The sequence below is a fragment of the Melospiza melodia genome, chromosome 3 (assembly GCF_035770615.1).
Source record: "Melospiza melodia melodia isolate bMelMel2 chromosome 3, bMelMel2.pri, whole genome shotgun sequence".
Lineage (NCBI taxonomy): Eukaryota > Metazoa > Chordata > Aves > Passeriformes > Passerellidae > Melospiza > Melospiza melodia.
The window spans coordinates 134,359,872-134,382,945 of record NC_086196.1 but is presented as its reverse complement, the minus strand read 5'-3'; the positions used below and the strand labels follow the sequence as shown (position 1 = coordinate 134,382,945).

Sequence of the window (23,074 nt, the reverse complement as noted above, 5' to 3'; positions counted from 1 at the left end):
AGAGTTGAGTTGCTACCAGTTGTGCTTTGCACTCATCTGGAAACACTGGGTGGACTGATGCAGTGGAATTAATTCCTTCTATATTTGCATTCCTAACTTCCATTTTGCAGTATTGAAAAAAAACCCCATTGCCCAGAGAATAAAGGATTTTTTGTTGATTGATGTTTCACCTAAGTTCTTTTTAATCTTAACATCTGTGTAAATGAAAAGCAGTAGACAGTATATAGGGAGCTGGTGTGACCCTAAAGTCTATTTTATATCATTATTTACATCATTTTTATATCAAGGTTCCACAACACACACAGATCTTGAGTCTCCAAAGAGAATCATCCTGGAAGTACTTTTCTTAACATCTGATGAAGTACACTTAAATGTAACTTAGATGTTTCTAGGAATAAAAATTGGAAAAAATAAAATTATTTTTACCTCTGATCTAAGAAATTAACTTCCCCCTCTCATTTCTGAGTACAGAAGCCAGCCTAAGTTTCTGGGATGTTTAAACTTTTAGGCAGGTACCACTAAGTGAAATTCAGCCCAACTTGTGGAAGTGATGAACGGAGCTCTCAAAACAGCTTAAGGGAGTGGGAAAATTAGATTCTGGTCTTGCTTTCCTCACTGTAGCAGGACTCCCATGTCCTTGGACAGGAACTTTGAGTATGTTATTTAGCCACTATAAATCCTTTTATACTCTTACTTGGCCGGGACTCACAGGTGAGGATGATACTGGTGTGCATTTAAGACTGCAATTATTTAGTCCATAAAAAATGTAAGATTTAAGGGATTCAATGTTATGGCTTTTCCTTCTATCCTGCCACTGGTATCTCTTTGCCCATTTTTGACAATGTTTGGTAAAGAAGAGCACAGAAACCCTGCAAGGATTACACTATCAAATCTTACCCAAGGATGCATTATTTCTTAAGGTGTAGCTGTTAAAATCAAAGAAGGTTTAAGGTCAATAAACTGTGATTGTAAAAAGCAATAATTTATTTGATTTGGGCACAATATTGTGAGATAACAGAAGCCAGCACTCAACTAAATCCAAAGATTCTGTCCCAAAATATAGATTCTGTCAACATGCATCTGATTTCAGCAAGGAAATCAAAAATAATTCTTTGAAAATAAAAATAGATATATTATCAAAAATTGGAGAGCTAAAGAGACATACACTGAAAATTGATGCTTAGTAAAAGAAAACTTCTTAGTTTGTCTTCCAGCATGCAGTTTCTATTAAGTGTGTGCTGTCTCTACTTTCCATATGGGCTTTAAATCAGATACTCCTTAAAGACTAATGACCTGCCCTCCCACACTGGCATAATTTTGGCCAGTGAAATGAGCATAGTGGTAGTAAAACATTTCAGAGCTCTTCCTAAATCACTTCCTGATTATTTTCTCTGTACATCTTTTCCAAATTTGTATGATGAATTTGAGAACTTCAACACGATCTTTACGATCCACCCTGAAAAGAAGAGCTCACAGTTGTTTACTTTTTTCTGATTTATGCATTTATGCCCTCCAATTTTCACTCTCTCAATTAAAAGACCCCAAGTCCATGCCCTGTGTCCCAGGGCAATCACCACAGAGCAACCTCTGTCCATGCTAATGCTCTCCTAAGAGAGTGGTCACACCCAAACCACGTGGTGGGGAGAGCTCCTGGACTCTGTTGCCTCCCAGGAGTTTACAGTCACAGAATGTTTTGGGTTGGAAGGGATCTTTAAAGGCCACCTAGTCCCTCTGCCCTGTAGAGAAAAGGGATCTTTTCCAGCAGGTCAGATTGATCAGAACCCCTTCCAACCTCACACTGAATGGTTCTGGGCAAATTGTGCCAGTGCCTCACATCCTCATCGTATAAAGCTTCTTCTTTTTGTCTAAACTATATCAACCCTCCTTTACTTTAAAGCCATTCCCCCTTGTCCCAGCACTTCCCAAGTCCCTCTCCAGCTCTCCTGAAGCCCCTTCAGGCTCTGGAAGGGGCTTTAAGGTCTCCCTGGAGCCTTCTCCAGGCTGGACATCCCCAGCTCTCCCAGCCTGGCTCCATAGGAAAGGTGCTCCAGCCCTCTGAACATCTTCATGGTCTCCTCTGGACCTGCTCCAACAGCTCCTTGTTTTCCTGTGTTGAGGGCCCCAGAGTTGGACATTGTTTGGGACAACATGTCCTGGCTCAGGTCAAAGTGTGATCACTCAAAAGCTGACGATGATACTCCAGCAGGAAGGAATTTTCTTGGTCACTGTGTAGTTGAATAACTTATTGTAAGTCCAACCTATTTCTAAGACTGAAACAGAGTGAACTCCCAGAGCACAATTCCTTGTACCTCAAGATGCAGTTTGGTGTGTTCAAATACAAATTAAGTCTGTCTCAAAAAAGACAAAATTAAACAGGAGTAATTAAAAAATGTAAAAAACTATGTATTCTACCTACATTTTAATGTGATCTACCAACTTTTGCACAGAGCCCATTGCATTGCTGTGAGCTTTAGAGATTTCTTACCAAGGCAAGAATACTGGTGAGCAGCACTAAAAAAATGACATCCACAATGAATCTCCTAGAATAAAATCAGGTATCTGTAGTTTTTAAATATCACTTCAGAAACTGAATTTATATTTAAATATCAATTCAGCAATTCATAGGACAGTAGACCTTAAATCACAGAATCACAGAAACATAGAATCATCAGATAAACTGTGTTGGAAGGAACCTTAAAGATCATCTGGCTCCACCCCCCCGCAAAAGAATCAGAAAGTGGAATTTAACTTAGATTTTTTATCATTTTGCTGGCTTCAAGACTGCTTTAAGGTAGTCTGTTCTTGTAGGGTAGTTATCTTCCCTGTTTCTTCAAACTTGCAATGTCCAATGAAGCATTATGGTAGCTACTGCAACTGAATTACTGCCATATTACAAGTGAGTGTTGGAAATGTATCCTTAAACTAGCAGTAGAGTGACAGATGAATGGTGTTTCTCCTAATCCTATGGGAACACAAGTGAAACAGAGCACTCACAGCATGATGCTCTATGAATTCTTTTGTGTGTCAGCCCAGATTTCTGATGGGAAGTCTTTTTCTTGGGGGGGAGAGAGCATTAAAGCTATAAAACAAATTATAAAAAATGGGCATTTACAGAATGAGAGAGATGTCAGCTTTGCAGTGACGTTGAAGTTTTTCATTAGCTACACTTGATCTAATGACATGACATGGAGAATGTGATAGTGGTTCGCACAGAAAGAAAGCAGCAGAACTGAAGTTACCATTCACAAAATCACAGCCAAACCTGCAGTTGGTTTAACTATGTGAGGAACCTGAGAGGTTCAGAGGAGCAACATAAGGACGCAACCACCTAAAACTCCAAGTCTCAAACTGCAAAATAAGGAAAAAGTCAAAGATTCCAAATCAACAGGGACATTTTTGCCCCACCAATTAAGCCACATACCACAGGAATACCACCTCTCCTCTCTAAATGATTCTCAAGAGACAGAGGAAAGCCAAATAGCCATCCTCTTGCAAGGTGTGAGTTACTGTGGATTCTGCCATAGAACAGGCAAAGGAAGGGAAGTTGAATTCCCGAGCACCACCAGCTCTGGCTATTCCACAGCCCAAACTGTGCAATAAAAAAGGAGTGTGGATAGATTGCCATCACATGTGTTATTCTCAAGAGACTGGCACACACTATGCAGACCAGTTCTGTGATCCATCTCTCCTACACATGCACAGTTCAGTTACATCCAGGAATGAGAATCACTTTTTCCATCTATAAATGCTCTTACTCTGAGGAGCAGATGTCACTGGTGCTTTACTGCTGTCTCAGGAGAGCAGGATAGGAACTGTTATGAAGTGAGACAGAGGTGCTATTCCAGTTTTTATTTTGTTTTGATTTTGCCAATACAGTTGGCTGGTTTGCCTCCACTTAATGCTAATATTGCAGTTTTTATAAAAACGTCATCTTATCACAATGTATTAATAAAATAATCTGTGTTATGACAAAGTAGTGTGAAATCTATTCTTAATTTCTGCCTGTAGAAAGAGTATTTTAAGAGTATTCCACCTTGGATCAATGTCCCTCTGCACATTGCTGGTATTACTGTTCCAGAGGCATTCCCTTTGCTTCAAGTTAAAATCATAGGATACATCAGTAAATTCTATACACAACCCCCTATTTGCTTTTAATATGGCAGTGCTGGTGGCTGTATTTCAGTCAAAGAAGTGTAGAATTTTTTGTTCTCCTTTGGTAATGTCCCAAAGTGGCTCAGAGCTTTCCTGACTCCTCTGTGGTGTAGATATGGAATGGACCCCACGGCACTGCAGGCAACTAATTCCTTAAAAAACATGAAGGCTTAGCTCTAGTTTTATGAAATGCTTTAGAAAGAATGAGTATAAACAATATTTGCATTTTGTATCATAACTGAAACCATACTGCTAAACAATCATATCCTGTTTAGCCCATAATGACATCAGAAATACATGTTTATCATCCATTCTGGACAGCTTAGCATGATTTTGGCCCAAGGCAAAGTGGAACTGAAATCATTTACGGTTGTCCAAACTAAGATAACCACACATTTCTAAGGTAACTGATACCTAAAAGGAACATTGCCCTTAGATTGAAGTTCATGATTTAAGTACACTAATTCCTAAAAAAACACTGTTAAATTGTCTATTGGATTTCCTCCAGAATTTAGTGTGGATTAACAATCTACTGAAGAAAGAAAATGAGATGCAGGAGATTAGCCCATCCACTAACAACTCTTCCTTTAGGAATGGATCACATTTCCTACTATCTTTGCTTTCTTTCCACTCACCTCAAAGTGACAAGAAAATCCCAAACAAAACAAAGCCAAAAATACATTAAACATTTTGAGTAGCATGTTTCAAACAGTCTTTCGTGTTTTGTCATTAGATTTAGAGATTAATAAGAAAGGAAGTAGATAGTACTGGCTTCATACCTGTATATAATTCCTTAATGTATTCTAAACTAAGACCTCGATTTTATTTTTTTTTTAACATAGAAACAGGTCAAGAGTTCACAAAATGTGATGAAGTCACGTAAAAGAGAGAATAATTACTTTTTAAATTTAATGCACACACACACACTACAGTTCATGGATTACAGTCTAGTGACAAAATCCAAAACATATAGTCAGATCAAGGGAAAATATTTGATAACAGACACATTCCCTGACAAACATAGATTCAGATTTGCCATTGTCTACAACAGAGAACTTCATACTTTGATCAATTTGCGAAGTTCTTTAGACCTGAAACATACTATACTGTAAGAACAGAAGATAGTGCAAAGTTAAGCACATAACCAATTCATTCAGAAGAATGCTGTTATCTATTTCTGGGTGTACAAGCTCAAAGGATTTGCCTGCCTTTATGTAAAACACAACATTTTGCATAAATAAATAAGAGGCTGAAGAAGAGAAACCACCAGTTTCCAAAATACAGTGGTTGGATACAACTGTTCAATGACACAAATTCTCAGTTGGGTGAAAAGGGACTTGTTCCAAATCAAATTCTTAGAGAGAAGTGGTTCTTCATTAGGTTTTGATTTCTTCCCACTGCAGGGCAGAAAGCAGATTGGAAATGCCAGAGTTCTGAAAAGAGGCTCCATTAAGAAGAAAGAAAGTAGAATTATAACTAGCACGGGATAAAAATTCCATTATTTCTTATAATCTTCTATGAAATCCCAAAGGGAAATGAAGCCCTAATAGCCAAATTTTAAATATAAAAAAAATACCAAACACATGAGCCACCTCAACATTGAAAGGTGACTCAAACCAAAGCCCCCAGCTTCCAGTACTGAAAGGGTATAGAAATCACTCTACAAATATCAAATTTCCAACAGTCCTGTCCACTATGTTGATGTCTGAAAATGGATGGAAATTGGTTCAAATATTCTCTGGAATTGTGAGTATGCTCACAGCACAATTTTGCCCTTGATATCCAGTTGCCTACAGAAAACATCAGGAAGAATCGAGCAACTGAGCATGAAGAAGGATGAAGGACTCTTCTCTGCATTCACTGTGGACCAGATTACCAAAAAACCAGGGTAGTCCTGCCCATCCACAGAAAATTAGTCAAAACCATAGACTTCCATGCTGACACAGCTACACTGCTTCTCAATCCCACCTAGCTTTATGGAGGTCATGTAGCACGGCATTTTTTAATGCAAACAAAATTTTTCTTAACTACATAGTATAGAAAATAGGACTCAAAAGGATGGAGAGAAGAGTTTTATACTCAAGCATGTTTGCACACAATATTTTAACTTAATCTGTAAGCTGTGTTATATGAAAATTCTCAAATGCTATTGAAACCACTTGATAAGAAGATAAATAATGAGAAAGGAAAATACTGTTGCGAAAAATGTGCATGGAATATTTATAAATAGAATTTGCTTTCTACAGGAAGGAAATACAAGTACACAGCAGACAGAAAGATCCATAACTACCCTTCTGTAATCTTCCTTCTCAGCATGTGTGCTTGGATATGAAGGAACATTTGAAGGAATAAGAAAAATATGGAAATAGGATTTCTTTAGACCATCTGGGCAAAAGAAAAAACATGTAACAATGATTTAATGTGTAGCATAAAAAAGGCATCAGAGCAGCATGATGTATTAAATGTTTCACAGTTTCTCTGCTGGGTATCAGTAAAAGGAAAGAATTACCTCCATGCGCTCCTGCTTGACATCATCAATCTCATCATCCTCAAACATGGCCAAGAGCTCTCCAGTCTGGTCAATGGAGTTGAGGAAGTCCTGGGCCAGCTTCTGCCGCTTGTTGGTGTTATTGCTGCTGAATTTGTCTTCACAAAGACAAGCAAAGAGCAACAAACTTAACCTATTTGGCTTTTCCAAACACCACTCAGAGTGACAAGATTTAGAACCAGCACTGAGCAGAAAAGGCCTGCGCTTTATTGTGCCCCTTACACAAGCTGTGCTACCTGAACAAGGTGATGTCGCTGCTCTGCTCCAATAACAGCAAAACATCATCTTTAGTATTTTTTAGTATAACCATGTAGTTTTTCATAATCTAGAGAAAACTGATCTGCTGCCCATATATCATTACTTCTCACCAAAGAATCCACAGTGGACACAGCTCAAGAGGAAACAACCCCTCTTTGGTAGAAAGAACTTGAGTCACAGAGCAGAATATATTGAGGAAATGTTCTTCCCTGAACACACGCAGAACATCCCCCTACAGCCTCAAGCAACCTCTAACACGACCACTAACATGCAATTCTAGAGGTGATGGACCATTCCTCTGCAGCAAAACCTCGAAGAATGCTGGCAAGATGATCTCTGTTGTTCTAAACAGCAGAGCACCTATAGGCAGTAAATTCACAAAAGAAAATTAATGGCTTTAATTATCAAAGCCTACTAGAAAAGGCATTCTTTAATTCCAGGATAAACTGCATTTAGGAAGCTTTTCATGAACATCTAAAAGGCTAAAGAGAATTGTTTATTTGCTTTAAGTAGTGACATAAGCTAAACTATTAAAACCCCAAAGCTACCAGGTAAGAAGCTGTACTGCCACACTGCTTGCACACACGAAATATGAAAATAAAATGCCACAGGCAAATTAAATCTCAGATGAGCTGACAAAAGCTTGATCACTGCTTGATGAAGTCAAAGCAAGAAGTACAATGTTTACCCAGCATCAATGTGGATGCTCAGAGGAACCAAACACAGGGAAGTCATTGTATGGGAAAAAATAATAAAAGGCTCTGAGAAAGAAAGTTTAATACAGAAAGTTGTGTGTGGACATTGCTAAATGTTATAACAGTATGGTAAGGTTTAGATTTGCCATGATAAGTTTTAACTTAACTTTTTACAATGGAAATGTTAGTTCTAATATCAATATAAATCAACAAAACTTTAAAGCAGGAAACTATATGGCATAAATTAATACATTTTTAATTCAAAGTGCTTTTCCTTTAAATGCATTGGTAATAAAAACTGTGACTTCCTCATGGAATGCAGAAACAAAAGTGTTTCCCGTTATTTAAACTAGAGATTTAAAGTATAAAATGTTAAACCACACTGAAAAAACCACACACATCATATATTAGTGTTCAGTAACTTCAGATTATAAGGGTTTTTTTTTTAAAGCATGTCAAAAATATCAGCATGAAAACCTTTTGATAATAATTTAACAAATATCCATTCAATTGCAGGTGGTGCATTTAAAATACAGATGCTGAAATCAATAAGCCCTTTAATCAGGACCAGTTTCTTACTTCAACAGAGCTCTGACATTAAAGTCGTACTGTTCATCTGGATGGTAGATGCAAACGCTCACATATCTCAAATGGAAAAGCAGAGATTTTCAGCAAAATTCGTCTAAAGAGATTATTTTTGTGTCTCTATCAAGCAAGACATTAATACTATGCATTAGCTGTCCAGTACTCTTACAAGACATCAAGCCTCTCCCAAATTAAAAAAATAAATAATTTCTTTTTTTCTACCTTCGAGGATGTCATCTTCTTCTATTCCTTTGACAATTTTAGATTTGTAGTCTCGAAAAAACATGTATTTGAGTAGCCTTCGAAGCTTCTTCTATGAGAAAAAAATACATTTATATTAATTCCTATTATATAGTTATTTCTTATTTAATAAACTTTGTAACACACAAACATACAAATGTTAGCACATTACTCAGTAAATATAGCTTTTAAAATATTTTTCATATTAAATTCTGCAGAAAATCCATACATAGAAAGTACCTCAGGACAGTAGCAAATCCATATTAAGTACTAATTGTTTGAGCTCCTTGGTACTTTGCTGTGAGACAGAAATGAGTTTGACTTTCAGAAAGGAGAAATTCAGATATCGGGCTTCTTTGTGGAACTCCAAAGTGTTTGCTTACTTTGAAAACGTTAGGCTAGAAATGCACATTTCCATGAACTTTGACTCCATATCAACTGCTATTTTCAGAACAGCCTTACAGCTTTTATCAGATAAAGAAACTACAATTTATTTTCATGTTTTAGTGGGGTTTAATTTTGAATGGTTCTGTTCATTAGGTTTCACCTGTCAAATGAGGAAAGACAAAAAAAAGAGAAAAGGGTGAGAAAGAAAGGGAAACTAAGGAAGAAAAGAACATAAAGGAAGAATAAATAATGTAATTAAAAATAGTTGACAATTTTTTAAATAAATATTAAATGTGAGGAGAGAAAATTATTTTCTTCCCTTGTTGACCGACTCTACTTACTATCCAGAGAAAGCAAGGTCATACCTAAATTTGGAAATTTTAGTGGGATAAAACACAGGAAAAATATTATAAAATAAAATAAAGAGGATTTATAGACAGTCTGAAAACAAAACTATAATGATTACATTGTCAAACATCACACTGACACCCTTCATAAGCAGAGGAAAATCAAAATTATTGATTTTTATTAAAGGGACATAAATTATGGGGATTAATATTTATATCTTATTAAGAAATTGTTTTGAGCTCTTAGGCATATAATCTACCCTAAAGCTTTAGGAAAAAAAAAATCAATTGATAATTGAAGCTATAGGAAAAAACCAATTTTTATTTCAGATATTACGGAGTGATTATAATATGCTCAATCACATATAATTGCAGAGCAGCTATACTTTTAAAATAAAGGTATTCATGATGATGGATTCCTTTACAAAAGTTAAGAAAGCACTTGAAAACACAAAAGCAGCTGACTACATAAAATAAGAAATTTCTGTCTAATTACTGTACCTTATCTTTGCGCATTAAGAACAGGAGATCTTCAGCAGAGATGACTCGAGCTCCTCTCATCTGAGAAACTTCAGCTGCTTGCTGCAACTAAAATAAATGAATAAATTAGATGGCCTTTTCAGTGTTAAAAACTTTATTCACTGGGGTTCGTTTTAAATAAATTCAGATAATATTTTGCATGGTTGTCCATAGCAAAATACAAGCTGTGCACTAAAACACAAGCTGGGACTCTCAAAGGTGTCACTCACTCGAGTCTTGCTTGCCAAAAAGTGAATAACAATTTTACGAAAAGTCTTCCAGGCTTTTTTGACAAAATCTCAAGAAAAAGCTTTTTTGTTTATATTTAAAATGATTGCTTTTAAAAAGTCCTGCTGCCATTTTTTTTTCTTCTCTTAGCACAGAAAATGAACATATAATTCTCTCAGGCAATGTAAAAATGCCAAATTCTTGCCATAGCACTTTATCTGCAACTGTGGAAAGGCAGCTGATCGCTCTCCCAATTTTTTAGAATAACAAATATTAATTTTAAACAGCTTACCTAAGTATTTTTTGAAAGAAACTCTACCTCTACTTGACTTAGCATTAGTACAAAGCAGACTCACATGAAGAACTTTTTTAGAAATGCTCTTATTTCATTTGGGAGAAAGAAAATGAATTGATAGGCAACATGGACTCCGTTAATGAAGGAATTGAAAAACCTTATTGAAAAGAACAGGCCATTCAGCTGTGAAAGTAATAAAGATGGGACTGAGCGAGGAATGACACAAAAACTGATAAGAGGGGGCCACAGGAGTGGGAAGCAATGGACTGCCCTCACATCTATTGTGACAGAGCCTACAAAGGCCCTGAACACCTCAAATTGTGGTGTGAAGAGCAAAAAACTTCTTTGTAAAGGACTAAGTACATCATCTTTCAGTAGGTGCAGGAAATCGGGGTTTTTACACAAAACCAGAACAGGGTTAGAAACCTGGTAACCTGGGTTATCTGCACAGCTGATGCTTATCACTAAGGAGGTTCAACCCAAACGTGCAAAAAGAGTCAGTGGGATTTGCTCCTTTCACCTCATGAGCCTTTGCTTCTGACTTGTGAGGTGAAAGGAGCAAATCCCATTATCATCACGGAATCACAGAATGGGCTGGAAAGAATCTTTAAAGGTCATCTAGTCCAACCCCCAGGAACAAGCAGGGACCTTCAGCTAGACCAAGCTGCTCAGAGCCCCATCCAGTCTGACCTTGAATTTTTTCAGGGATGGGGAATCCACCACCTCTGTGGACAAGCAATTTCAGCACAAAACATAATGCTGTAGACTGAGATAGAAGGGATGCTTCAGACTTTATCCTCTGAATTAAAAAACATAATTCAAAAAGCAAGATTTAATTGTAAGTTTTTTTGCCCTTAGCCTTGTTAACTCTCTGATGGAAAACTGACAGTGACCACAGCACAAAAGTCATCAAAAGAAGAGACACCTTCAAAAATTCTTGATATTAAAATTCATACACACTTGTAACATGATCAATACACAACTATTTAATTTATGTTCAAATAGCTTTGTATTCTTCTTTAGAAATGCATGAATGCACCTGAAAATAATTTAAAGAAATCCTATCCTTCATACTCACACCAGCAATGGTTTCACTCAGTATCACTGGCTGAATAAGTATATTATTAATCTGAGCTCCCATGCTGCTATGACTTGAAATAGGCCTATTCAGAAGTTAAAAAGATCAACAAAAACAGTAGCTGTTTCTAATATCCAAAGAAGAGGAAAGGGGGTGGTGGGGAGCTTTCATTTTGGCAAGTGTTCAGTAGGCAAAAGATTCAGTCCATAAATCATAATACTGGACTGTATTAATTTTTTTCCACACTAATCACATGAACACAAAACATTAACTGTATCTGGTACGCACAACACAAAAAATACTGCATGAAGAGGTTCAGATTTTCCCCTTGCAACCCTCTCTTGGCTCTTGCAGTCACCGAGACCAGAGAGATTTCAGGAATTCAGAAGTCACAGTAACATAATCTCACTTGAAAAATGTAAGAATGTGAAAAATGATAGCTCTATTTTTTGGCATAAGCAAAACAGCTTCTTATTCTGATTAGTCTGAGGGCACGCAAGCTACTTATGTTTCTAACATAAAATATAAAGAGTTGGATAAAAAAAAAAATTACCAAGAACGAGCCAATATTCCTCTCTGGTGTAAATCTATTGCAGCTAATGGATTTATGCCAAGGCTGACTTTGGCCCCACTGAGCTTAAAAGTGTTAGAAAACCTGACCTTAGCATGGTGATAACACAACACAGCTTTCCCAAATATCATGTAAAACAATGGCAGAAATATCCAAAGGGAAAGCACGCTCTAGTTCCCAAACATGCACAAGGATGATCTCTTGGCCCCTTCCAATCCAAACCATTCCATGACTCTCTAAGACATAAAGTTCAGGTATGTTAATTTCCATGTGTAGCTCAAATACCTTATTTTTCCAAATTATAAACATGTGACAATGACATTTATAGCAATGGTTGTGTGTGAGCTGCTTGCAGGAGTCTTGTGATGAAGGAAGGGAGAGTAAGGAGCAAAGGCCAAATTCATGTCCCATTTGCATCTAAGTAAATCCTGAATAACACTGTTTACTTTAATGGAGTTATTCTGGGCTAAACACAAGATCAAAATCTGGAATAATATTCTCAGTTTCTACCAAAACAATGAAAACTTTATTCTCGTATTGCCTCGACTTCTGCATCTATTTTATTTTAAGGAATGGACACACAGCATTTAATTTCTTTGGCTTTAAGAAAGCAAAGTACGAAAATAATTACTTCCTGTACAGTTATAAAATATGGATTATTTATTCAAACAGACCATAATGAGTTATGCATTGGTACACGTATTTACCTGGGAAACCAGGGTATGCTCAGGTAAATATGTATCCAAGCAATTAAATAAAAATTACGTCCCACACAGCCGAGGCTTGGGGAAGATGTATTTATAGTTTAACACACACATAATTGACTCATTCAAACCACAACGTGAGTGCTTTGCTATAATTAGTATTATAACAAACTGTCTTATTTGACTGTCCCAGAGTTGCCATTAATATGCAATAAGCCCGATTCCTGAATTTCTGGAGCTGAAGGCCCGCTGGAGTCATTACGTGATGAAGGGGGATTTCAGGAAGCCGTGCCAAAGAACCCATCCATCTCGGTGCACCCGAGCATTTGTCATTCCAGAAAAGCCTTCTCAGCTCTCTGAAATCAGGAGGTGCCTCAGCCCGGGCTGCAGCGGGAGCACGGAGGGTTTCATCCAGGGAGCAGCACTGCCTGTGACTCCAGATGAGGGGTGGGATAGAAAATCCTGCAGGAACTGTTGATACAGGAGGTTACCACACAGCAACGGAGCAGTTATGGCAAGAATTTCCCACCATCTCCTTCTCCAAGCTTCGGTGCCAGTCACAGAATTTCGGGCTGCAGCAGTTCCAACACACCCACTTCTCTTAATTTTTTTAGTTTTGAAATTAGGTCCATATTGCAAAATATTTTATTTGGGATGATATTGAAGAACAGCAAACAATCTAAATTACTCAGCTCTTTTAAGAAAAACAGACTAAATTCCCTAATATCTGCAAACAATGTCTGAGACCTCAGAGTCTGAATCTATTTTTTATTACAGCAGAGTTATGAACCCCTAAAAGTGAAGTTTAAATAACGGAAGTGTTGAAATGATTTTAACTGTAGGAGCGCAAATAGCTCTGTTAATAATTAGGAGTTTATGAAAAATAAGCGTATTTTACAATTTTTCTCATTACAAAGAAGGTAGTATATACAGTAACTATATTTTAAAGCCTAAGAAGAAATGGCTGGGGAATAATATTTTAAAATGTAATCATGGGTTTAATGACTTTATGAAGTTAACTTTCTTGGCAGGATGAACTGAACTATGTTAACAGTCACCTTACGGCTATTTTCTTTTTGCAACTTCTGCAAATTATAGATTTGTTGAAAGGAGTATTCATTCTCCTGTGACAGAAGCACAGTTACTTCAATGGGACTGTCTGCTTTTTTTCTTTCTTCCAGAATTATTTTTTCTTCCACTACCTCCAAAGTCAACAATCACCGATACTTCTTCTACAAAACTGTCTTGATGGACAAACAGACAAAAAGTTGGAAAACAAACATACTGTGTTGTGACATAATCCTTCCAGTTAAACTGCAGGACAGAGCTGGAATGGTGATGTTTGCATGCCTTGGAACTGCTAGGAGCCAAGAATAATGCTGCAGGAGCTACGATTTTGTTTTCATTACACAAGAAAATTCACCTGGGTGAATTTTTTTTCAGAGGCAGGAAGGTTGTTGTGTTATTAAATATGCATTAAAATGTCCTATTTTCTCACCTTTCCTGGGTAAAAACCACACTCCTATAAAATTACCAAATAATATTCTGAATTAAGATAGAGTCCTGTAAATACATTCCAGAGCATCCTGATACTTTCATGAAGGCAACTAAATAGGAAAGGTAAATACAGGTTTTCACATCAATCTTTCCATGTAATATTTCACATGATAGTAATGGTGACACCTGATCTTCTTATTCTAACACTCAGAGAGGGAAAACACTGAATGTGTTTCCAAAACTCAGCAAAGGGATGTGCTTTATTCACTTTAGCACATCCTGGGAAGATAATTACATTATGGAGCCCATTAGAGCACCCTCACAGGTAATGATTCAGGATCACTGCTCAAGGGTTCATCAGCATGACTGAATCATCACAAGCTGTCTAAAACAAAAAAGTCCATCTGCAGATTAAAAGAAAAAAAAATTTCTTGTAATAGGTAATTAGTTTCAAATGTAAGTATTTTTTACTGAAGACTATTTAATATAACACCAGTTGATTATATGCAACCACTAGAAGATGAAGCTCTGTATCACATTTTGAGGCTTTAGAAAACATAGAATTGTTTAGGCTGGAAAATATCTTTAGGATCGTTGAGTCCAACCCTTCCCCCAGCACTGCAATGCCACCACTAAGCCATGTGTCCCCTGGTGTCACATCCACACATCTGCTAAACCCCTCCAGGGATGGTGACTTCACCATTTCCCTGTACAGTCTGTTCCAATGTTTGACCACCCTTTCACTGCAGAAATTTTTCCTAATATCCAATCCAAACCTACTTTGGCACAACGTGAGGCCATTTTCTTTTGTTCTATCACTTGTTACCTGGGAGAGGAGACCAATCCTTACCTGGCTTCAACCTCCTTTCAGGGAGCTGTAGAGACTGATAAGAGCCTTATTTCACGTTGGACATACAGTGAATCTCAGTCCATACAGATCATGAGAATAAGAAAACACGAGTTCATACCCCACAACCCCTGCCACCTACTGAGATCTTGGTTTCAAGGCATAATTTACTATATTTCTCCCTTATGAAAACTGTACTCTCAAGTCCTGGAGCAAGACTGACTGCTTCACCTCACCTTCCCTTGACTTCCAGTCCAGGCAGCCCAGAGAGCTGGATCTGGATACAGATATGAAGTCTGCAGCCAGCTCCTCATAGCTGGAGAAGGATTAACCCAAAAGCATCTTTAGCAATAAGCAAGTTAAAAAGCATAAAGAACACATCTACAGGTTCGATACTCAATGGTTTCAATGTCAGGGGTGACAAGCAGCTGATATAAAATGAAGAACACTGGTTTTTCCAGCCACAGGAGAGAACAGCCCTTCCTTCAGCTGCCTTCAGACTGAAAATGGGTGAAAGCCAGTCCCAGGAGCTCCAGATAAAAGCCCCACACCTCAGTTACAGGGTTTTTATCACTACTGCTGTCCAAGAGCCCCACAGATCACTATGATGAATGTATTTTCTGAATATTCCCATCATAGTAAATTGAACATTTAATATTAATTTAGACATCAGCATCTCTTTTCATTTGACTCGCACCTCACATACTTCTAATCACAGAAAAGGTCAGAGGGTTTTTCTTGGTTTGCTCTTCATGATTTTTAACAACATATTCAATTCAATCAGAGTAAAAAAAATACAAAAAAGAAGCTACACACTCAGAGGGAGCAAAAGCAGCAAAGGAAGAACATGGACAGCTTGTTTATATTCTTCATGTTACAAACAAGGTCTTTCTAAAAATAGCAAAGAAGAAAAGGAATTAGAGATATGTAAGAGTCTTTAGAAAACTACATGGAGCCAGCCTGTGTAATGGAGTGGGCCAACTGGAAAATGCACCATGCTCCTGGGCTCTGTTATCTATTGGAGACAGAATGATTCCTTTAAAATTATATTAGATTACTAAGGAAAAAAAAAATCAAGTAAACAGCGAAATTAATATCTCTATATTGCAAAAGATAAGCTTGAATCAAAGTACTTTTTTAAAAATCTCTTCTTTATAAATAATTTAAGCTTAACTTCTTAAATTGGAGGCTTTTTCCCCCATTTTCTGACACACAAGGAAAAGAATTTAATGCATTTATGAACAATCACCATATTTCAACTTTAGCTTCAGGCGTGACTTTTTTCTCTTTTTCCTTCTTTCAATTCAAATTCCAAAATCAACATTTTGGACCAACATTTTATAGCTATAATTCTTCTACTCTCCAGGAAACAAAAGAAACCCTATTGCACACCTGACATTTATAGCAGGTAACACTGACCAAACTAAGTGAGCTTATACTAACAGTGTTAAAACCATAAAGTCTCTAGGTACAGAAAAGTATTCAGACTCACTGAACTCAGTTTTAATGTAGTCAAATTATTCACTGGCTACATAGGTGTTAATTCAAGATTTGGTGTGTCACTGGGGATGGCCACAGCTGATGTTCTCTCCTGCTGCTGGTGGTAACAGCAGGCAAGAAAACAAACTTGGAAACTTCTACTGCATCTATTATTATTACAAGGGAGGAAAAAAAGGCTTGAAAAATATCATTCAAGTGGAAATGATGGAGTAGTGTTCTTTAGAATGAGCAAGAGACTGTGAAAAAAGCTTTGTGAAGTGTGAACTTTACAGATATGAAAGATTCATTAGCCAACCTGAAACTGAAAAATTCTCACAGCCAAAAGGCCTCCAACCTCTGCAAACAGATTTCCTCACTTCTGAAGATGAGTGTAGATGTCCCCTGTTATTGATTGTCCCTGTTCTAGGATTGTCAGGATATTCTAAATATGCTGAGGTAAGTGGATCCATTCCATTGTAAATCACTGGCATTAATTTTTCCTGTATCTAAACTATATAAATTATGAAGTTTTGGAGGAAATTATTGTAGAATCATTGAATAGTTGGAGCTGGAAGGGACCTTTAAAGATCATGTAGTCTAAATTAAAATAAAACTAACAAGATTTGGTCTGAAATTTTCCCAAGGGGCTGCTTCTTTTTCACAGAACTATTACAATAGATATTCCAAGTGGAGAATCTCAACAATAACTACTATTTCCGTCTAAGTTACATCTTTGAAAGCCTTTATGCTACTAAATGGTACTTTTAAAAAATAAGAACATGCATTCACATTTTCTCTAGTAAAAAAAAATCTATTAGAATTTACTATTCTTAAGAACTGAAGATAACATTATTTCTGAATATTTAGTTTATTAACTCAGATTTATTTATTATCCATCAATTATTTCTATTTCTTTTCTTTCTCTAATATTACTGTGGCATGCAAACCAGCAGAGGTTTATATTATCCCTCAGCTTCCTGTCCTTTGGTTTCAAATCCCAGAAGAAACCACCACTCAGGATTATTCTTATGCAGCTTCCAAGACTGCAAGTAGAAAACCCCCTGCTCTCTGTTGATTGAGAGACCATCTAACATAAACAGGTTCCTTTCTCCCATTGCCGTTGAGAGCACCATTTGTTTAAATCATGTATCCTTACACTGCTCACACAGGAAAATAATCATTGCCCTGTATTAGTTTCACCAGAACACTAAATAAATACTCTTCCTTTCCATATGACAGCAAATTGGAATCAGGCGTCACTGTCTGACACAGGGAAAAGAAGACATTTATTCACCCACCCCAAGCCCAGAGATAAAGTGCTTTTAGAGGAAGCCTCAGGGTAATGAAGTATTGCTATGAAGAGCTGGCAACCATTAGTGCTTTAAATGTAGGGAACCTTGACAGGTTGGAGAGATGGGCAGAGAAGAACTGTCTGAAATTCAACAACGGCAAATGCAGGAAGGAGGAAAAACCCCTGGAAGTGGTACAGGCTGGGAGTGACCTGCTGAAAGCAGCTCTGCACAGAAGGACCTGGAGGTCCTGGGGGACAACAGACTGTCCATGAGGCCAAGGCCAATGGTGTCCTGGGGGCATCAGGAAGAGCATTCCCAGCAGATCAGGAAGGGGATCCTGCCCCTCTGCCCTGCCTGCTGAGGCACATCTGGGGTGCTGTGTGTAGTTCTGGGCTCCTCAGGACAAGAAAGACATGGAGCTCCTGGAGTGGATCCAGTGCTGGGTGGCAAAGATGATGGAGGGGCTGGAGCATCTCCCTGATGAGGAAAGGCTGAGGGAGCTGGGGCTGCTCAGCCTGGAGAGGAGGCACAGCTGAGAGGGGCCCTCAGCCCTGGGTGTCCCTGTGTGCAGGGAGGGGCAGAGCAGGGCCCAGGCTCTGCTCCAGGGCCCAGCAATGAGGGATAAAAATATATTTTAAAAATTCAAATCTCAGAACATATACAAGACAATGCTCTGAAGATTTAGAGTTGGAGACAAAAGGAGAAAAAAAGGATTCATGTTCAAACTAAAATACAAACATCAAAAATACAAAATACAAAAATACCAACATCATCTCTTAGCTCTAGAAGTTTTCACAGCCCTGGAGAGAGATGCAATCATGTTCATGCTAGAAAATACCATGGTAATGATGGAAGACTTTGAATGTTAAAAGATTTTACCTGAAATTATTCACACTGGACTTTCTTCTTACTTTTTAATTCTCATCTACTCAAACGCACATGTCAACCAAGTGAGAGCTTCTCAGTGTGGATGGGGACTTCAAGCAAATGCTGCAGGATCTCTCAGAGTAAACAGTGAGACATGTAAGATGTGAGATCATCAGATGTAGAGTACTATGGGTTTAAATGATTTTGGATGCCAGAGAGACCACACAGGGGTCTTGACTCCAGGTAAATTATATTGCCTGCAGAATTTTGACACTCAGGTGTCACCTTGCAAGATGTATCCCAATTATTGTAGAAAAATTCTATCCAAAAAAAAGCATGCATATTATTAGTAGAAAAAAAAATCAAAACCATTTAGTTTTAATACTTTTTTAATCACAAGATATACAGTGTACATTATGACACTGGAGAAAGGCTCACCCTGTCCTGAAATCTTTAATGTCAAGGAGGACAAGGTATAATCAGAATGCATCTCAATATAGGCAGCTCTGTGAGCTTTTTTGTCTTATGTCAAGAAATGTCTTTCCGGGACATTTCAAAATTGTTCCAATATTCTAAATCTGTAACTACTTTCTTCCAAGAATCTTCTAATTCAACAGAAAGGAAAAAATAGAGGGAAAACAATAGTCCCAGTCCAAGGCATAACCATTTTCATGTAAAAATGAGGAAAGGAAGTAGAAATTTTTCCAAGTATGTGTTGCTGTATTTTCTTACTCATTGGTATGAATTATAATTATCAGAGCTTACAAAAAACCAAACAAAGTAAATTGTGCAGGTAAGAGTGATGCCTTAAGTTTTAGCTTTTATATTTTTCAGATTCTGTACTGTACTGGTGTGTGACTCTGAATGTCATATAAAGTTTACTAAGTTCTCTTCAAAGTTCACTCAGACAAAACAATCCTTTTCCAGCCTGAGAATCAAGGACACCATTGCAGCTTCAGGCCCAAAAAGTAAAACAACAGTGAATCAAGGAGAGCAATCTGGGAGGATGGGACTCCAGAACCTGGAGCTGTAATTGGACAATTAATTCCAATATGTAAATGGACCAAAACTCGTGACCAGTCATCCATTTTGGGTCCATCTTGGATAGAGCCATGGCCAGGCTCTTGTGCTGCCCAAGGTGTATCCTTTGCAGGCTGTTCAAGAAATACTTATTTTATTCTTTAACTTTGTCCAGCGTCTGTTCCAGGTAGCCTCTCTAAGCCTCAATAGCATGAATGTGACAAATTTTGTCTTGGGAAAATCAAAGAAAGCAAAAAGGAGGGAGCTTTGCTCAGAGAGAGAAAAGAAAGCACCATGGAGGAGCATAAATGCAAAATCTGAATAACAGATATTTGTGTCTAAAAAAGGCCCTGATTTCCTAACTCCTATTTAATGTTCATTCTTTAATTAACATTCATTTCCCAAGGACATAAGTTTGAAAAGGCTGTTTCACATTACTTTAGCACGAAGAGAAAGAATCACTTTTAAGCCATGAAAAGGCTGAGGAAAAAAAATAAACATGCCTTCAGAACATAATTTCCTCTTTATTGCTACTGCAAAGTTATGAAATGAAATCTATGATTTAATTACACTGGATCAAGCAACAGGAAGGGAAGGGAGTGTTTGAGTCACAACATCCCTGTAAGGATAAATTACTACACTTCCTCTTACTAAAAGACAGTTTTAATGAAAATGTGAAAATGGTTAAAATCAAATTACTGGGAGGTAGAAGGACCTTGCTAACATAAAAATCACATAAAATGCACTCTGAAAATCTGAACAGAAATAGTGATAACAACACAGGGGAAGAGTAGTAACATTTCTGCCAGAACATCAATAGTTTGAAAATGATTACGTTTATTTAGGTTCTGAAGAGAGTTTAAAAACTATACAACAGCTTCTGGGCCTGCTTTGTTTAATGCATTGCATTGGAGATATTTAGATAATCTATTATGAAAACTTCAAACTTTATCTCCTATTACTACCAAAACTTTATTAGCCATGTGGGATTTCCCTTAGCTCTGCTTCATAATGTTTACTAGATCCTTCAAATTGAATGCAACTGTTGGAATAGTAAAAACATTTTATTTCTTAAGTAGGTTCTTGACATAAAAATTTGTGAGGGCTTTAAAGTCTAATGAACAGATAGACTGAATTCTAAAATCTTGGAATTAGTTCACCTGGCAACTGATGAAGAACCCACAGTTGGGATATGAATGTGCAAATGCTGTGATCTTCAATATAATTTAAATTCACTTTGACTTGGGTGGAGATGCTGTGAAATTACCTTTCCTGGATACACTCTTTTTTCAGGGTTAGAATACACTGAAATATGAGGGCATTTCACAAATAATTTGAATAACAATGGAAAGTATCTTTGAAGTTGTTCAGAAAAGTTCCTCCTAAACCCAAGGGTGATATGGGAGAGAGATATTTCTTTAAAAAAGTTATCCTGGAGGTAGCAGAGACTGATTTCCTGGTTCAGAGACTGGATTGACTTCTCAGGAGTGCAGGGTGAATGACATGAAAGGGATGATTGTAAAACATGACAGTTTTTAAGGAAAGATGAAGAGAGGTTTTGAGACAGATAAAGGAAACAAGATAGAAAAGCCTCTTTGCAAAAATTTTCTAGATCAAAGACATCCGTGGAGTCCTCCTAGTATTTGCTCCATGGTCTACTTCCAAATTTCTAACAGTGTGTCAAAGTGGTAATGAAAAAAACCTTTTTAGTCACACAGAGTACTACGGAACCCCATGACTCTTGTATCATTTAAAGAAATTTAATCTTCAATGGAAAATTTAGGAGGTTACTTGCTCTTAGCGGGTAGAACTTGGCCTTTACCTGTTGAATGTAGGAAAACAGAAAACGGGCCATGAACCTCCTTGAACATTGTGTGTATTTCTTATTCTTCTATTGAAATTCAGGTTATTGGCTATTGTCAGACTTGAACTGATTGTGGAGAAATTTGGTAACATTTAATGAATTTTGGAATATTTCACCTACCAACGCTTCATAATTTGCATATTCTGTAACTGGGTATGAACTGGGAAGGCTCTGGCATACAGTCAGCCCAGTCAATCCAAAGCACTGCCAGCTGACTGACCCAGGAGTCTGATTAAACAGAGGGAGCAGAGATTCATGTCAAGGGACAAAAGTATTCAGTATTTTGCAAAAAAGCTCTGGAAACTGGAAACAGGTCCAAGCAGAGAAGACAAATAATTTCCCCTACCCTGAGGAGAACTCTGCTTTGGGAATCCAGCTTTGCAGCCCTGTAATTAAGTGCAGCTCCACTGAAGCTGCTCACATGTTAAGTTACGAAGGCTGAGCCCAAAGCCAGGATATCCATTACTGGTGCCAGAGGAGTCAGAAGATAATGCCTGTGATGCCAGTGGGGAGGAGGAAAATTAGTGCTTCCAGCCTTTATCTTGACCCCTGGGGAGGCACAAAGGAAAGTGCCAGCAGGTCTTAGTTCCAGAGAAACATCACGGAAATCCTCAACAGAAGATGAGAGTCTCAGGGCAAAAAAGCAAGGATGTAAAGTAACATCTTCATTCTGTGGTTTTGTCCGTGGTAAGGGTTGAGCCTGAGCACAACTACCAGGGTTATGATGTTTATCTCCTAGAAAAATTGTAACACAGGTTTCTACAAGAAGAGATCTTTATGTTTCTGCAGAAGTGCACAGTTTAAAGGGGTAAAAAAGGACATTATTCTCTATTTATTAAAGATATTTCCTGCAGTGTTTATGGAAATAGAGGGAAGACTATAGATGGTAAAATGCAACAAACAAAAAAACCACAAAACAAAAACAAAAACAAAAAACCCCACACAAAAACACATGACAAATAAATGGAAAAATACGTTAATTCTTGAAAAACAATAGGACAATTCCATTTCTCTCATGCATTTATAAGAAGGTGAACTCAAATATTAGTCATAAACTGTTAACTATGTTTACTGAAAAGAGTGAAAAGAGGAGTGAGTGAAACCAGTACAGGTATCACAAAGACAGAAAGAAGTCTCTGTTCTCACAATGACAGAGTGAATGATGTTCCTGTGAAGGACTTGAGGAAGGAGTGATCCAAAGGGAAATGCAGAGTGTTGATCAAGAGGTAGCATATAAAAGATGAAGCCTAGGTAAAATTTTAGAAGGAATATTGATCATTGAGGGGATTTAACAGATCGAGAAAGTGGGGATAAGATTTTTAACACTCAAGACAAAATTGTCCATACAGGTCATTCCCCTTTTGGGTTGCTGTCAAGGCTGGTTCCTGTACTGGGAAAAAGATAGGATACCTATGTGAATTTTACATGACAGTGATATCTGCTCTACATCCACTTTACAAACAGGCCAAAGGAGTCAGAGAACCACACCCCACACATGGACAGGTATTTGCCTTCATTTGCCTCCCTCTCCATCCAATTAGCAGCACTCCTTCACTGCTAACAATTCACCTCTCATGCAACAGGAAACAACTGCAAAATAA

The 23,074-nt window shown here is 37.5% G+C and overlaps 1 protein-coding gene across 3 annotated transcripts in view; it reads right to left on the bottom strand.

Moving 5' to 3' along the window:
• SUPT3H (SPT3 homolog, SAGA and STAGA complex component) overlaps positions 1–23,074 on the bottom strand; it is a 255,112-nt gene that overhangs the window by 75,609 nt on the left and 156,429 nt on the right. For all 3 annotated transcript variants that reach the window (XM_063153131.1, XM_063153132.1, XM_063153133.1), the window contains 3 exons: positions 9,714–9,800; positions 8,461–8,551; positions 6,662–6,798 (listed from right to left, as the gene is read on the bottom strand). In XM_063153131.1, the coding sequence (XP_063009201.1) occupies positions 6,662–6,798; positions 8,461–8,551; positions 9,714–9,800 (315 nt within the window). The remainder of the gene's footprint in view (positions 1–6,661; positions 6,799–8,460; positions 8,552–9,713; positions 9,801–23,074) is intronic.